This window comes from Mastacembelus armatus, chromosome 7 (genome assembly GCF_900324485.2).
Source record: "Mastacembelus armatus chromosome 7, fMasArm1.2, whole genome shotgun sequence".
NCBI lineage: Eukaryota > Metazoa > Chordata > Actinopteri > Synbranchiformes > Mastacembelidae > Mastacembelus > Mastacembelus armatus.
In genome coordinates, this window is record NC_046639.1 from 943,531 (window position 1) to 959,640 (window position 16,110).

General features: G+C 44.3%; 2 protein-coding genes across 4 annotated transcripts in view; one reads left to right on the top strand and one right to left on the bottom strand.

The window, feature by feature from the left end:
• Positions 1–2,313, bottom strand: part of LOC113145297 (low-density lipoprotein receptor-related protein 1-like) — an 80,465-nt gene extending 78,152 nt beyond the window's left edge. The window contains exon 1 of the mRNA XM_026331855.1: positions 2,222–2,313. The gene's annotated coding sequence lies outside the window, so the exon portion shown is untranslated. The remainder of the gene's footprint in view (positions 1–2,221) is intronic.
• On the top strand, positions 735–15,425 carry LOC113145300 (RNA-binding motif, single-stranded-interacting protein 2-like). 3 transcript variants are annotated; one of them, XM_026331864.1, is made up of 14 exons: positions 735–975; positions 6,415–6,602; positions 9,126–9,184; positions 10,821–10,912; positions 13,017–13,174; positions 13,395–13,474; positions 13,626–13,735; positions 13,828–13,874; positions 13,948–14,041; positions 14,175–14,225; positions 14,358–14,468; positions 14,779–14,859; positions 14,958–15,048; positions 15,284–15,425. In XM_026331864.1, the coding sequence occupies exons 1-13, from the start codon at positions 904–906 to the stop codon at positions 15,033–15,035; spliced, it is 1,221 nt and encodes a 406-aa protein (XP_026187649.1). In that variant the 5' UTR covers positions 735–903; the 3' UTR covers positions 15,036–15,048; positions 15,284–15,425. The 3 variants fall into 3 exon arrangements, with proteins under 3 accessions (XP_026187649.1, XP_026187648.1, XP_026187650.1); XM_026331863.1 differs by having other exon boundaries at positions 738–975; positions 6,412–6,602; XM_026331865.2 differs by lacking the exon at positions 735–975 and adding an exon at positions 2,244–2,579 and having other exon boundaries at positions 6,412–6,602.
• Positions 15,426–16,110: the final 685 nt, after the last annotated feature.

Sequence of the window (16,110 nt, forward strand, 5' to 3'; positions counted from 1 at the left end):
ACAATCAGCATAAAAGGTCCAGGATGTGAAATGTGGGTTTGTGAGATCATTAGGATTCAGTTTTTGGGTCTGTATAAGGTCACCATGGCCGACCTCTGCTCCACCCGTTAACTTAAATATCCATGAAGTGTCGTCCAGACAAGTCAAGGGATTTTAACCACAGTTTGGAGCTGGAGCTGAACCCATGTGCATGTTCACCAAGGCCTGGGTGAACATACCAAACCACGTTTCAGTGATTCTATAATATTTCAAAACTTACAGTTTATTTGTTGGACTAAACCTTATTCTAAGTCATGGTGAGTAACAGACTATATACTCACTATTCAGGATATAGTCATAGTGGGCCAGTGTGTTACTGCATCTTGACCTAGTAGCTGGTTAGTGTGACAATATTACCTGCTGCTGAAAACACTGAGAGTGTTAAACGTCAGATTCAAAGGGCAACGTCTTTGCTTATGCACAAAGTCTCAAAATCAGTTTTTCCAGCTTTGGCTCTGGTAGAAATATTGGAATCAGCTTTTAAAAACCCAAATAATTCAAAACCTTGACATCTGTGAAATCTATAGTTACTTGGCTGTACATTGGTACCATGAGCTTTATTTGTATTTCTGCTATTTCTATGTCATTCTGCCTCTGCCCTTAAAGCAACAGGGCCAAAGGAGATGTTCATATTTGTGCACTGTGCAGTTTGTGATGTTGGTCTGTATAAGTGAAACTGACTACATTCAGCCTCCTGAGCAGAGACATAGAGTCAGAGGCAACACACACACAGCCAGTGTGGTGTGTGTTGGGAAGAGCGGCTCCAATCACTACGGCTGCTCCTGGCTGAATTTCCCTGGCTGACGTCAGCTGGCTGCCTCGGCTCTGCGCGCTCCGCTTCTCCGGACACGGCTCCGCGTAAAAATGCTGCTCTCTGTGCCGTCAAGGACGGGAATCAACACGTACAACGGCTACACCGGCAAAAACAACAAGAAGGTAAATAAGAGCACCGCAGCCTACTTCTACACTCTCCTGCTCAAAGTCAGGAGTGTTCTCTCGATGCGGCGCGGTCTCTCCAGTTCAGCGCTGCTCGGCTGTTCCGAGCTGCAGTGTCCTTGAAAGTGGCTCACAGGCGCCGTTTCAACTCCCATACTCGCCTCTTGCTCTTGGGCTTTTTGATGTGCTCGTTCCGCTGTTACAGACGGACCCGGGGTCCGTTACATTGTGGATTAACCTTCCACTACAGTTTGCTCCGGTTTGTTTCCGATCCGGTCGCTGTTCTCTTCCTACACCTCGCCCGCACAGAGCGTACAGCTCCGGACTGGCCCGAGATGCTCGCCAGCCTCCACAGAAGCTGATTCTATTCGACTTTTAGGTCAATTGGTGTAATATTGAATCGAGTGTGTTCTCGCTAATGTGATGTTTTCATTGAATTAACCACAAGTTCAAAAGCAAAGTTTTTTTCCCTCTTTCTATGCCCCACCCCTTCAGCCTGCTAATGATGACTGAGAGGGTTTTGCATGGTGCTAGAAAAAAGGAGCCTAACATAATGTATGTGCTCACACTGACTGTGGAGGTACGTTAGAGCCTAATGCAGATTAGACCTCATGTGTTCCCATATGAATCACTTCAGCTCTGTGCACAGGCTGCTGTGACTCTCCCAGTTTGCATTATTACCGGATTAAATTATAGGATTAGATAAGACTGTTTCCAACAATGGTGGAAATTTGGAGCCGTGGTCAAAAGAGTTTGTCAAGGTTTCATCCCATAATGTTGCAGCTGAAGTTTGAGTGAAGGGGCATAGAAAACATGCTGGTGCATTATCCTCAGCATTTATTAAATAAAGTCTCAACAAAGCTGAAATCAAACACCTCCCTCCTCCTCTGTATTACTCCCCTCTTGGCCTCATGGCTGGCAGGAATTCAGATCGTTCAGATTAATGACCTGGAATTCCTGGAATCCTGGATTCAGACAGTGATTATTTCAAGAGGGGCCTCCTCGAGCTCAGATCTGTTCCTTGAAATAAGACATGTTTTTGCACATTTTGCTTTGTTTGAGCACCAAAGTCACAAAGAGAAAAAAAAAAAAAAAAAGACCCGGTAAGCCCTGGCCTGGGTCTTTTACTACGAGAGAAAGGGCGGGGAAAAGAAAAGGATTAAGAGACACCCCCCCTCCCTTTCCTCTGCTTTCCATTAACTCCCTTGTCTTTTTTCTCTCTCCCATGTGTGTGAGCTCCACATACCTTGATTTCCTCTGTCAGTGGTTCAGCTCATGTGAAGAGAGGCTGAACATTCCTCGTACCTGATGAATCCCTTGACCTGAGAACTTACTTTCCGCTTCATACCTGTTGGAAACAGACTTTGAAGCACGTTCAGATTCTGTTCTGGTGTTTTTAAAGAAGCCGCACTGAGATCAAGAAGAAGTCTCATCTTTTAGCCACAGGACACAGAGGATTGTCATCACTTTTCCCGTTTGGTTCTTCACACCTTCTGCTGTTTTTCTTTGTTTTTTGACTGCATCTGCAGAAATAACGCAGAGATCGAGTCTGTCACACTATGATCTTTTCCACCGCACCTTTCATGGTTTCTTTGACCAAGCAGGTATGGCTCCATGTTTCAGGTATTTTTCTCTGAGTCAAGATACAATATATAAACAATATCTAAGGTTTTGAGAAACCAGATCTGTTTAGACAATGTAGGGATTGTGCTTTTACCTTTAACTCTATGGTCACGGAAGATATAATTATGTTAATCATGACTATTTGATTTTTTGTGCAGCTCTACGTTTAGCTCGGAATAAAGACAATTAAAATCAACAAGCTTTTGTATTTCGTAGAAGTTTTGTAAGATTATTCCAACATCGTCAGGACCAGTTGCATTAAAGTTCCCATCAGATCGTTTGCTGTGACCGTAGAGTAGCGGTCACTGTACCGAAAAGGTCCTTGTGGTCCCAACAGGCATCATCTCTGCTCCTTGCAGCTGTAATCGCCTGGAGCTCACTGCCTCTCTCTGCACCATCTGTGCTATAGTCGTGCTACGATAAGTTCAGAGTCTGATAGCGACGTTGTTTCCAGCTGGAAGTGACTGAACATTAATCGTTCCTAGGCAGATTGAATTCATGTGTATGAGCGAATGTTGTGTGTGCAGGCAGGAAGACCAGTTCCCACAGGATATGTGATGCCACCAGGAATGTAGCTAAGCTAGCTTAAACTCTAATCATAAATCAAACACAAGAACCCCCCCCCCACAGCTCTTGTCCACTTCAAGGACAGAAACACAAATGTTTGTGCATTGCAGTGGAAGGTAAAGAATATGTTGTATGTAAAGAGCAGCATAAACAGATATGTGGGCAGCTGTGGACTGAGGTGTAGGGAGGAAATCAGCCAACACAGCAGAAGGTCACTCTCTGGGCACACAGTAAGTGAGAGTATATGCAGCCTCGCAGACTGTGAAATGGGATTTGTGACTCCCAGTCATGCACAATAAATACTCCCATCATACTTTCTGACCTTCACCTCGTAGCTGCAACTGTGCTCCTCTGCATGGATGTCCGTGCGTTTGCAGCAGCATATTAAGTGTTACCACACGCAGGTGGCGAAACATCTGGGGCTGATGCCAGGTGCAGGGTCAGTCGGAGAGAAGGAATGGAGCTGACTCACTGCCATCCACTTCTCAGAAGGAGCCCAGCAGAGCAGCCTTAATAAGACACTACCTTCTGACTAGAGAGCACATGAGAGGGATTAGCACTTTCCGCTAACAAGCTCAGATCCCAATTAGACAGGCCTCTCTGGCCGGGCTCGGGCCCAGGCTCTGTCTCCCATCAGATCATATCTCCCCAGGCCTCTGCAGGTGTATCCCTCCTGATAGCCTGTGCAGAGTGAAAAGCACAGGAAGAGGCTGAGAGCGTGGAAAAACAAACAGCTAAAGAAGAGAGGGAGATTAAAGAAGGGCAGAGATGAATTGGCTCCGTGAGTCACTGTGATTTTCTCAGCTTGACTAAAGAGACAGGGAGTAAACTTTGAAGACCTGATTCCAAAAACGGCTTGGAAAACACACGTGTGCTGGATAGTGGGGATCCAGGAAATCATGCAAATGAATCACTGATGTCTCTTGTCATGTCAGTGATGTCTGAAGGGAAGTTACTGTATTACACACACTAAATATAAAGTGAGGATGCTTTCAAATCCACTTCCATTAACATTTAGTAGCACATCACTCCATTGTCCATGTCTCTGCACTGGCTCCCTATCACTGCCTTAGGTGGTAGTCTGTAACATCTAATCTAATAGGATGGCATGAAAGATCTGCATCTAACACCAACAACAAAAAACATAACATTGGTTTGATGTTATGACGCCCTGCAAACATTTTACAGGAGAAGTAGTGATAATAGTTAAAAATGTAATTTAATGCAGATATTTGATGGAATCTGAATAAAACTTGCTCTGGTTGTTTGGAACAGACCCACAGCAGAGAGAAAGGGGCCATAATTAGCTTGAGTCCAGCAGTCTCTTGCTCTGTTAATAAGCTGGTGGTCCAGTGACGACCCTGTGGTGTCCAACAAACCACCCTATTGTTCCCTGGGGCTGAGCCTGCTGACCCTAACTAATCAAACACTTCCTCCTCCTCCAGCTCTGTGCATGAGAGGACTGGACCTTCTGACACATTTAACTTCGCTTCAATCTCCACAATATTATTAAAAGATGTTTTTTTTTTAAATACAGAAAGGAGACGTCACATCAGATGTTTAAGGCATCAGCTGCCATAATGTTCTCAATGTGAGGAACTTCGTCAAATGGTGCCATGTTGTTTCTGTGTGGTCCCAGACCAACGTTGAGGTCCGGACTCTCTGGGGGCTGTATAGTTTTTAAACATTGATACTGTTGTGTAAACGACATGTTGCCTTAAAATGACGTTACCTTGTGTCGGCTCCGCTGGGTGAGCCGGTCTGGTTCACAACCGGATGTGTTCTGTCCAGATGTTGAAGCATTGACGAAGTGCTGTTGTGGTTGTCCGGTTCTACTTTACAGAACACACATTGGACCGTGTTGTCGTCTTTTTTAAGTCTGAATTGATCCCAAACTTTGGACATTTTCTGCCTTTTACGGACGGTCTCTCTCTCTGCCATAGCGCCAACTTTTGATACGGAAATGCGATGTGCGACAGTGATTACGGTCCGTGTGGAACAACGATCCCCAGGCGGAGCAGGTCCGATAACGCAAGTGATAGTAATTAAACGAATACTCGAGGCATATTTGCTTCGAGTGTTTTTTGTAATCGAAGTAATCGATTTCGTCGAGTATTTAGTGCAGCCCTAATATTGGTTGGGATGTTCTGCAGGAGTCTGGCTGTGTGGTTGGGGTAGGCAGCATTAATCAGGGACTGAGCAGTCGCTTCCTGCTGGTGCTGTTGAATCTAAACATTAAGGGTCTAAAACCTTTGCACAGTGCTGTACATTTGAGATTCCTCATCTCTCCCTTTAGATGTTCGTGTATTTTATGTCAGCACAACAAATAACAAGCTCATTGCATCACTGTGAGTCAAGTCTCTGCATAAAGCTCCTTTCATACATGAGCCAGGAGCAGGGCATCGAACTTTTTTTTACATCTCAGAGATTGGGGCTAAAATATCTAGTGGTGTCTAGTCATGCAGATAGTTTCAGTTTTGAGCTTTCTGCCGCCCTAGGACAATAGTTTCTCTAGCTGAAAGCAGTGATCTTGTGATCTTTCCTGAAACAGTGTCCTAGTTACTGCTCATAATCCACAGATTTACCTGTGAACAGTTTTGATTGGAGCTATTTCAAATACTTCAAATGAAAACTATTCGCTGCAAAAATCTGGTCAGCTTCAATCCACACCATAAAAGCCTCTGTTGCAGCAGAATGGGAGTCAGCCCCATTCATTCCAGCCTGTTATGTGGTTTCATTGTGCAATTGCTGACAGCTCAATTCTCATATATGCTGTACATTTCTGCTAAAAGCCTTCTTAAATATGCAGTATAACAATGGTTTTTTTATTCTTATATCCCATAATATGTCTGCCAATCACCAAAAACACTCCGCTCATGAGACAATATCTTCCCCTGTCACTGTACAGTGAGACACTGGTCTACCTGGGGGAGCAGGTGTGGCCGATGTCTGGGCTCATTTGCATACAATTGAATATTTATGACTTTGTGAATCTTTTCAGTTGTTCGCTGAACTTTTCCTAAACAAAGTATATTTATATGCATTAGACACCTCGGCTGTGTTTCATAGACCTGCAGCTTGATAGATGTCTGTAATAATCAGTGTAGAGCAGTCGAACAATGATTCTGTGCCATCATCACTAATGCATCTAAAATGCATTTACAGGGAACAACATTTTAAAAATAAATGGGGTCTGCTCTTGCTTCCTAACCAGAGTTGTGTATGACTATGTCCTCTGTTCTGCAGCAGACGTATGTGTCCACCTCAAACCATCAGATGGCTCCTCCAAGCCCCAACAGCAACAACAACAGCAACACCACCACCATCAGCAATGGCAGCAGCAACAGTGGGGGAGAGCAACTAAGCAAAACGAACCTGTACATTCGTGGTCTCCACCCAGGAACCACAGACCAGGATCTGGTCAAACTCTGTCAGCCGTAAGTCACCTAAAAACCAGTTGTTTCAGCATGTACTCACACACCCAGTAATTCTCTCAGGATCCCCATTGAGAGCATGAACCGGGTTAGAGGAGCAGAGCAGATTAAGCTAGAGCAGAGTGATAAGTGAATGGATAGAAGAGCGATGGCTTTCTGAAAGGCTGGATTATATGACTACATGTGCAAATACAGAAGACGGCTGGGTTACACTTGAAATTCTAAAACACACCTTAGCAGGTATTTCTGGAACAGAAAAGAGGCCCATCATTTAGTGTCCTTATGGAAAAACCAACACTCATTTGAGCTGCAAACTAAGACCTTTCAGTTTAGCACAGCTAAGAGACTTTCCAACAACTAGGTACCTAATGTTTAGTCTCCCTCTCTAATTCTTTCTGCATGTCTCCTCTTGCTCCTGTCTTGACTTTCAGCCCATATGAAGTATAGCTCCTCTGTGCTTTAGTCTTAGCAGGCATCATGATGCAGTGTGACAGTGACAACGACTATGTTTGTCCTAATGCAAAGTCATATTCTGTGCAATAAAAAGCACAATGTGTTGCTCGTCGGGGCGTGAGTGTGAGTCTGGTGTGCGCAGCATGTAGTCAGACATCAAACAACAGCATCATACAATCCATCTGATATGTTTGTTAGGTCTTCAGTGGAAGAGATCAAAACAAGTAAAGCTGAGATGAATGATCTGGGTTCACTTAATTAAATTCTGGAGGCTGGTGATGAGAACCAGAGAAGACGGAGGAAAAAGGAGGGAAAGGGAGAGAGATTGAATAAGGGAGAGAGGGAGGGAGAGGTCTGCTATTTTACAGCTGTATGGAAGATATGGCTCACATGAGGCTGCCCAGCCCTACAGGAAACGGCGAGCCCAGGGGAAAGGGAAAGACAAACAAGGGCAATGGCATGAAGTGGGGGAGGTGGAGGGGGTGGATAGAGAGAACCAGAGGGGGAGGAGTGAGCAGAGTTCAGGGTTTGTGTGTCAGGTGGTGTGCTGCGCAGTCGCCTCGCTGGGTGCTTTGCTGCCGCTCCGGTTCTTGCCTTGGTCCATCTCTGCTGGTTGAGCACGGACGGACATTTGGCCGCTCTGTCACACATGGCCGAGTCCGTGGCCTCTCTTTTGGCTCTGCATCATGTGGAGCGAGACCTCGGAGCAGATTCAGTAAATGGGTAACTGTGTAAGCATGGGAGCGTAGCAAGCACAGCTCACAGCTGAAATACTAATAATAACGTGAAGCAGTGGATTGTGTTCCCATCCTTAATAATGCTCATAAAACATTTAGAAAGACAAGGCTGACATGTCCATCCAGTCCAGTTAAAAGCACCCTACAGTTTGGAACCAGGAAATGTTCATGTTCTACAGGAGGCCAAACGGATAGTTCAACAGTTAACACTAGTTTGGGATTCAGTTGGCTGATAACTTGACTATGACTGTTGCAGTATCTGTCTGTGATACCTTAACACATGGCGGAGTGTTTTTCTAGAGGCTCTAAACACAAATAAAACCCAAGAAGGAATATGACCAAGAGTCCAAAAGTAGGTTTGTGATGTTTCTAAGAAATATTCAGTGGATATAATCAAACATAAGGAGAGAGCGACTGTTTGGCCTCAATGCAAGTGAAATATTACAACCCTTAAATATGAAGTAGTGCAATTAATCATTTATAATTATTGGATGTTCAGGTTTAAACATAATCGTCATCACAGGTGACCTGAAGCCATCTCCCTCTTTTTTTTCTTTCTAAAGGGAAAGTAATCCTAAAGTAACTTAAAAGAACCCATTTCATTTTGTGTTTGGGGGATTCCGGCAGATTAAGTGTGAGATTATGATTTTAGCAGGTCATGGCTTAATCCTTACTAATAAAATGTATTTTGAAAGTGACTCCACCTCGCGCAGATGAAATGTGGCAGTGGTGCAGTGTCGCTGGAGGAAAGTCGCAGTGAATAGTGAGGAGGACTTAGACCCAGCTGGGGGTTTAACGCTGCCCAGAGAGAAGCTGGTTAGTAGAATGAGACTGTGGCTGGGAGCCAGTATTGGACAGGACAGCCAAGGAGAGGTGTATCAGATTACACTGCATGCACATGCCTGGAGAGATGGGAACCGATAGACGCCCTGCTGCACTCTGTTGTAAAGCGATCCGAAAATGCAGCAGAGACATTTATTTTTGCCGTATTGTCTTGTCATGTTCCCCTTGAGGTTTGATCCTTATTGACAAATGTGTGTGAGCTGGAATGAATAAGATGTAGAAAATCCATAGTTCTTTCCAAAACCCCACAGGACATTAGTCTTTTTTAATTGTATTTATGCCCCACCCCTGTAAAGATTGCTCTATGCACATCATTTATTATCAGCTCAAGTAATTCCATTAAGTGTCATTGCACTGAATTACAAATAAGTCATCGTGGAGCACAGTCCTGTAGGTTGTGCGTGAGAGCTTGCTCATACTGTAATGTAAATATATAAGCATTTGGAGTACATGGTGAAGGACGGTCCCTCAGTAAATGTTCACTGTTTTTCAGGTACGGGAAAATTGTTTCGACTAAAGCCATTCTGGATAAGACTACCAACAAGTGCAAAGGTAAGGTGTAGAGTGAGCTGTGGTTATTATTAGCGGGAGATTTAATGGGGGAAATATGTATTTTATGAAAAGCAAAAGTCCCAACCAGCCTTTTCACAGCTTTAGAGATAGTGACACCAGAATTCCTGGCGTCTTTGAGAGGAAACAGGCTCTGCAACCTTTGGGGGGGGCAGCGTTTGTCTGAATGTCAAAATTTAACTAAGTAATAGATACATCATCATAAATCATCAATTTAAAACATGGTTTGTCTTGTCAGATAAAAATCAAACGAAATCAGGTCCTAATTAACACGTTAATAACACCAAGTCTTTTTCCCAGTCTCTACTGGAGGGACTAAAAATTACTACTGGGTTCTTGTAGTGACTTAAATAATATAAAATATTACAATCAGAATCTGTGGAACCTGCTAATTACAGATATAGATCATAAATAAATGACCACATCTAAAAAGCACACCCACATGACCTTATTATGACCTTTTGATGAATGAGTCTTACCTGTTGTTTCCATTTGAATGTAGAAATTATATAATATAAACCATCGCATTACTTCATTTTACAGCCACAATGTGCTGTAGATGTAAAAATATGGGATTATATTTTAAATTTTTTATCTTTCATCTCACATGATGGTAAGTCAAATGAAGCAACTAAACTGTTGTTGAAATTGTGTGGCCCCATTTGAATAAATGTGACACAGTCTCATTAGGTTGACCAGCCACTAGTCTGGCTAATAGTTTCTGTCATTGACCTGCTCCTCATAGTTCAATTCAATTCAGTTTATTTGTATAGCGCCAAATCACAATAAAAATCATCTCAAGGCACTTTACAAAAACAAAAACAAAAAACCCAACAATTCCCTTATGAGCAAGCACTTGGCGACAGTGGAGAGGAAAAACTCCCTTTAACGGAAGAAACAACCTCCAGCAGAACCAGGCTCAGTCTGGGCGGCCATCTGCCTCGACCGGTTGGGGTGAGTGGATAGAGCAGAGAGAAAAGAACAGCAACAATAAACAACAAATAGACACTGCAGGTTGGTGGGACCAGTAACTGCACATCAGCGATAAACAGCTCCAGGACCAGGGACACCTGCAGAAGGTACAGAGAGAACAGAGAGAGAGAGAGAGAGAGCACAAACTAGGGGAGAGAGAGAGCACAAGGTTAGTGACATTCAATGGTGGAATATACATGAGGTGGGAGGAGAGAAGAGAGGGGGAAGGGGTAGGGGAGCTCGGTGCACCAATGGTCCTCAGGCAGTCTACCAGACCGGGTTTTCCCCAGAAAGTGGCCCAATTGTCTATGAAGCCCACATCGTTTGCTGGACACCACCTAGACAGCCAGCGACAGAACGACGACATGTGGCTAAACATGTCATCGCTGGTCAGATTGGGGAGGGGTCCAGAGAAAGAGTCCGACATTAATTTGGCAAAGTTACACACCGACTCAACATTAATTTTAGTGACCTATGATTGTTGTAATCGGGCGTCACTGTCATCTCATACACCAATAGATTCAAGCAGGTCAGTGCCATTAACCATTAACCAATCGGCTTCACAGGTTCAAATTGCATGTCAGTCTATAGAGTCGTGTGGTAAGCTCCTTTTAGTCCATTGACCTGGATGCTTTGCTGTATGCAGGTTATGGCTTTGTTGACTTTGACAGCCCGGCCTCAGCTCAGAAGGCAGTGACAGCGCTGAAGGCGGGTGGAGTGCAGGCTCAGATGGCCAAGGTAAGAACTTTGTCAATATGTTTGGTGGGTCTGTGTCTTTTGCTTTTTTACATTGATATTTTCCAGCAAAATGTTTTTCATTACAAATTGGATTATGAAAAATGAACCTTAATCTTCTTATTTCTAATCAGCTGAAAGGTTGTTCTTTGGCTTCTTATGAACTTTTCTTCGTGTCTCAAGCTCTTTCTCAGACTTTCTTCCTTTCCCCATGTTTTTTATTCATGGTTCACGAATATAGGCCAATTAAGTCTTAGTTTGTGTGTGTGTTCATGCATGGGTGTGTACTAAGCGGTGCACCACATGCTCATATGGGTGTATGCTTAAATCCGTGTATTTATGGGTATTAATGCACTGTAGGATATTGTGTGCACAAACAAGAGTGCAGGGAAGCACACAGGTATGATATGTACGCGTGTGCATGTTGTGCATGTGTGTGTGTGTGTGTGTGTCATGCTTCATATTGGTGACAGAGTTGGGGGAGCGTGTCCCAGGGCCTGCTCCCTGAGCTCCCTGCACAAAGGACCTATCTGTTCTCCCAGTGGCATCTGACTCAGTGTCTGAGCAGCTCCCCAGTCAGCAGGGCCCCGTGCCCAGCTGGCCGCCCTGTCAACACACACACATACACACACGCCGCTCACTATAGTTGTGAGGACACCCATTGGCATAATATATTCCCTAGAGCCTTACCCTAAGCCTAACCTAAACCTAATTCTGACCTCGGCCCTAAAAACCAGGTCTTAACTCTCGACAGACCAGCCAAAGTGTCCTCAGAACCCCAAAACTAAACCATGTCCGCACAACCATAGCAAGATGTGCACGGACACACAGCCCACTTGACAATCACACATGCACATCACCAGCCTCGCCTCAACTGGATTATGACACACGGTCACGTGCACGCCACCATGGGAAAGCTGATCTCTCATTAAAAGCTGGATCGCTGACATTCATACAGCTTCTTGCTCGCAAAATAACTGGGTTTCACTCCCCCCTTCGCTCTGCGTTTACAACAAGACTTATGTTTGCGTCAGCTCTCACTCTGACTCAGCCTGACTCATTTGTGGTTGAAATCCACAGCAGGTCTCCTCTGTTCACCCTCATGGGTTTGAGCTTCGTTGCTAGTTTGTACTGCTGTGAAGGAGGAGGAGGGGGAGGAGGAGGAGGAGGAAGAGGAGGAGGAGGAAGAGGAGGAGGGAGGTGAAGGAGAAATCATCCTCAGCACAGGTCGCAGTGATTACACATGCATTATTCATAGGACGGAAATTAATTCACACCACATTTACAGCTTTTTAATCACATCTGCACTTTGAGATAATGAATATGTATAATGGTTAGAGGCTGACACACAGATTGGTTATCTTACAGTGTACTGTTGGTCAAATCAATTTGGGTGTGAGACAAAGGGAAGAGGAAAATTCAGAGCAATAGCTCAGAAGCATAAAATGAAACGGGCGCACAGACTCTTTCAGGCTGCTTTTTAATCATTTCAAATTCAGGTTTGGAAAAGCTGCATAAGTTATCTGATTTATCCAAGCTGACAGAGATGGCCTCTTCCTCTGCAGTCAAGGTCAAGATGGCCATATGAATATGACTGCTTGAATACAAGTAGAGTATTATCACCATGACCTAAGAAACAGGACGGTAATGTTTGTCTCGTGGGGAGATAATAGCCCAATGCTCGAGATGTTCTTTCCTAAGGTCTTTGTCTCGGCTGTGATTCTTATGTGAGAGCACATAATCATTGGAGATCTTCCATGGAGGCAGAGCTCTTTGAAATGTAATCATGCTTTGGTGTCACATTACCTGGTTCACGTGTTCGTCCTCTTAAGAAGAAATAACATATGACTGTTGGAGTCGAATGAACCAACTTTACCATCAGCTACCTTCTCTCTGCTTTGACTGTTGACCTTCTTCCACCTGCTAGCCCACCAACAATCAGACCTCACTCACTCTTCTCATGCAAACTGCCTCATACTATTGCTGGCAGCGTTTGGGTTTCTGGAGGGCTCCTCTTATCAAGTTGCATTTGTGATTCTGTCAAAAGGACAGTGAGGAGCCCCGTCTGCTCCACATCCTAATCATCCTTTCGCTGTTCTGCATTCAGCAACAGGAGCAGGATCCTACCAACCTGTACATCTCCAACCTGCCCCTGTCGATGGACGAGCAGGAGCTGGAGAACATGCTGAAACCCTTCAGCCAGGCCATTTCCACCCGCATCCTCCGTGACGCCAACGGAACCAGCCGGGGAGTGGGCTTTGCCAGGTACAAACGCTGCTGATTCGGTTGATTAGCGATTATGTGGCGTTGTGTGCTTTGAGAAAATATCCACTTCTTCAAAGTAGAAATCTAGAACAGAGAAATCAGCACTGAAGTGTGTTTTCTGTGTTAGACATGGTGAGTGAGCCCTCTGCTGGTGCTGGAGATATTAACACACAGTTTGACTTTGCTTTAGTTAAGCACATATCATTACCTGTTCCTTTAGGATGGAGTCCACAGAGAAATGTGAGGCGATCATCCAACATTTCAATGGAAAATATATCAAAATTCCACCAGGAGTTCCAGGTGAGTTTTGTTTCTTTGAGCTGACATCTCGTTTGGATATAGATTCTGTTAAATAAATGACAAAATAATCAAATCCAGTTTGTATTAATGCAACTCAGTGTTATCCCTTACATGACATGATGTTTCCTCATTTTGAAAATATGTGGGCCAGTACCATCAGAGCCCTTGTTATGTAAATTTGCTGATGGGGGCCAGAAGAAGCGACAGAGCCAAGGAAAATACCTGCAGAACGGCCGGCCCTGGACGAGAGACGGGGAGCCTGTGAGTGTGGGACTTCTCCTGATCACTCCTATTAAGACTTTCCTATTCTACAACACTGGATCATTAAACATGCTTGTGTCTTTTTCCTCCAGGGAGGAATGACCCTGACCTATGACCCCACCACAGCCTTACAGAACGGGTCAGTACTGCTATTCTTGCAAATCCCTTGTGTACAGAGAGTAGTAGTGATTAATGACTTTGTCTTTCTACAGGTTCTACTCCTCCCCCTACAGCATTGCCCCCAACCGGATGATCGGGCCGACCTCCCTCACCCCGTACATGCATTCACCTGTGTCCACCTACCAGGTAGTGCTGCGATTCCAAAAATACACATCTGCAACCTTCATTGCGGCTCCCTACAACAAGAAGACGGCACTTATATAAGGGACAGTTTTCATATGTATAATGCAGTACTGTCCTGTCTTCCTTGCTCCCACAGGTGCACAACCCATCCTGGATGCACCACCAGTCATATATCATGCCGCCCACAGTGAGTTATCTTAAATCTTCAGCCTGTTGGTTTTTCGTCCTGCTTTTGTTGCAACAGAAACCAGATCGCCATCAATGTCAGGCTGCCTCACTCTCTTAACGAGTATTAACACAGCTGTGTGTTTTTCCATAGGGAGCCGTCCTGACACCAGGAATGGACCACACTATGTCCATCCAGCCGACCTCGATGATCGGGCCCCTGACGCAGCAGCTCGGCCACCTCTCCATGGGTAGCAGTGGCACAGTGAGTAGAGAGCAGAGCATTTATGGTTCAGCTGTCGTTGGTATTTGGCAGCTCCAAATGACAGCTGAGAGCAAAACACACCAGTCTCTGTGTTATTCCAGACCATACCCCACCTTTTCCTTAACGTTTACTTACATTTCAGGACCTGCCACGTTATGTTAATGGAGGTAACTAGAAGTTTAGCTGTGCGAATTAGATTTGTTCTACAGTGTGAGTTTTAATCCTTAAAAGTTGTTGTAATTTAATGTTTAAATCATCTGACACTGTAGCAGTCACATCTACTGAACTTAGCATCTCCATTCTCCTCCAGTATATACCTGCAAACACGTCTATGCAGGGGACCTACATACCCCAGTACACCCAAGTGCCTGCCACCAATATCTCAGTTGAGGTAACGACCTGTGTTTTCTCCCACTAGAAGAGTTTGACGCCAAAACGTTATGTAAAACAATCACTCGTGGGTTTAACGTTTGCCGCCTTCGTCCTCAGGAAAGTGCCGTCCAACAGCCTGTTGCCATAGAGACACCCACAGAACACACAACCTACTCGTACCAGCATAACAAGTGAAGAAGAGGCAGAGGTGGGTTAAGAGCATCCTCAGTGTTTAAGTCTGTGTTGGCTTGTGTGTGTCTGTGTGTGTTGGTTTAGTACTGTCACCTCACAGCCAGATGGTTCTGGGTTCGAATCCCGTTCTGTTTGCATGTTCTCCCCATGTGTGTGTGGGTTTTCCTCAGGCTCTCCGGTTCCTCCCACAGTCCAAAGACGATCTATCCAGGTGTCCAGCACTTGTTTCTAATCGGCCGGTCTCGTTTCAGATCTTCCTCTGGAGCCGGAGCGACTCTCAAAGGGCCCAAGTGCTTAAACTCGGCACAGTGACTCTGCACATAAAGAACCGGACGCTGGGGAGGAACGCTGACTGTTACACAGAAAGGACAAAAAAAAAAAAAAAAAAAAAAAGATATTTTCTACAAACTCATATTTTAAAACAAACTCTTTTACTTCAGACAAGCAAGGTTGGAAGATGGGAAATGGACGGAGCGTCTATTTTGATAACAGTCAAGAAAACACTCACACACACACACACACACACACTATGTTTAAAGGTTTTTTTAACACTATCCATATTTTTTTCTAATACTACTCCAGGGAGCTAGAATAAAACCAGGAAAAGAACATTTCAACAATTACTTTGAGTCACGTTTTATTTTGACCTTTTTATAAGATATGCTGATTCTCTTTGTTCAGTCTGATACCTGTCAGGCTTTGAACCTGCCTTTTTGTACATACGTTTTTTGTTTGTTGTTTCTGATGTGTTTCTAGCTTCATGTGTTCTAGTCTGATCGATTGGTGCAAATATCTGAATACATACTGTTAAAAAAAAAAACAGCCTGAAGTCATACAAGAACCAGATGGCTCACATTTGAAAAGGTGCTGACTTGGATTAGTTTCTTTTGAAGTGGCAGCAGGTTTATCAGCGAGGAGGTCTCGCTTCGTTCTGGCACTTGATTCACGAATAATTTATAGATCCAACAATCTCAAAAAAAAATGCTTTAGACAATCAGAAGATTATAAAGAAGGAGAAATTTGAGACACGGTGGTCATTAATGTCAGACTTCACAGAGCTAAACAGAATGAAAGCATT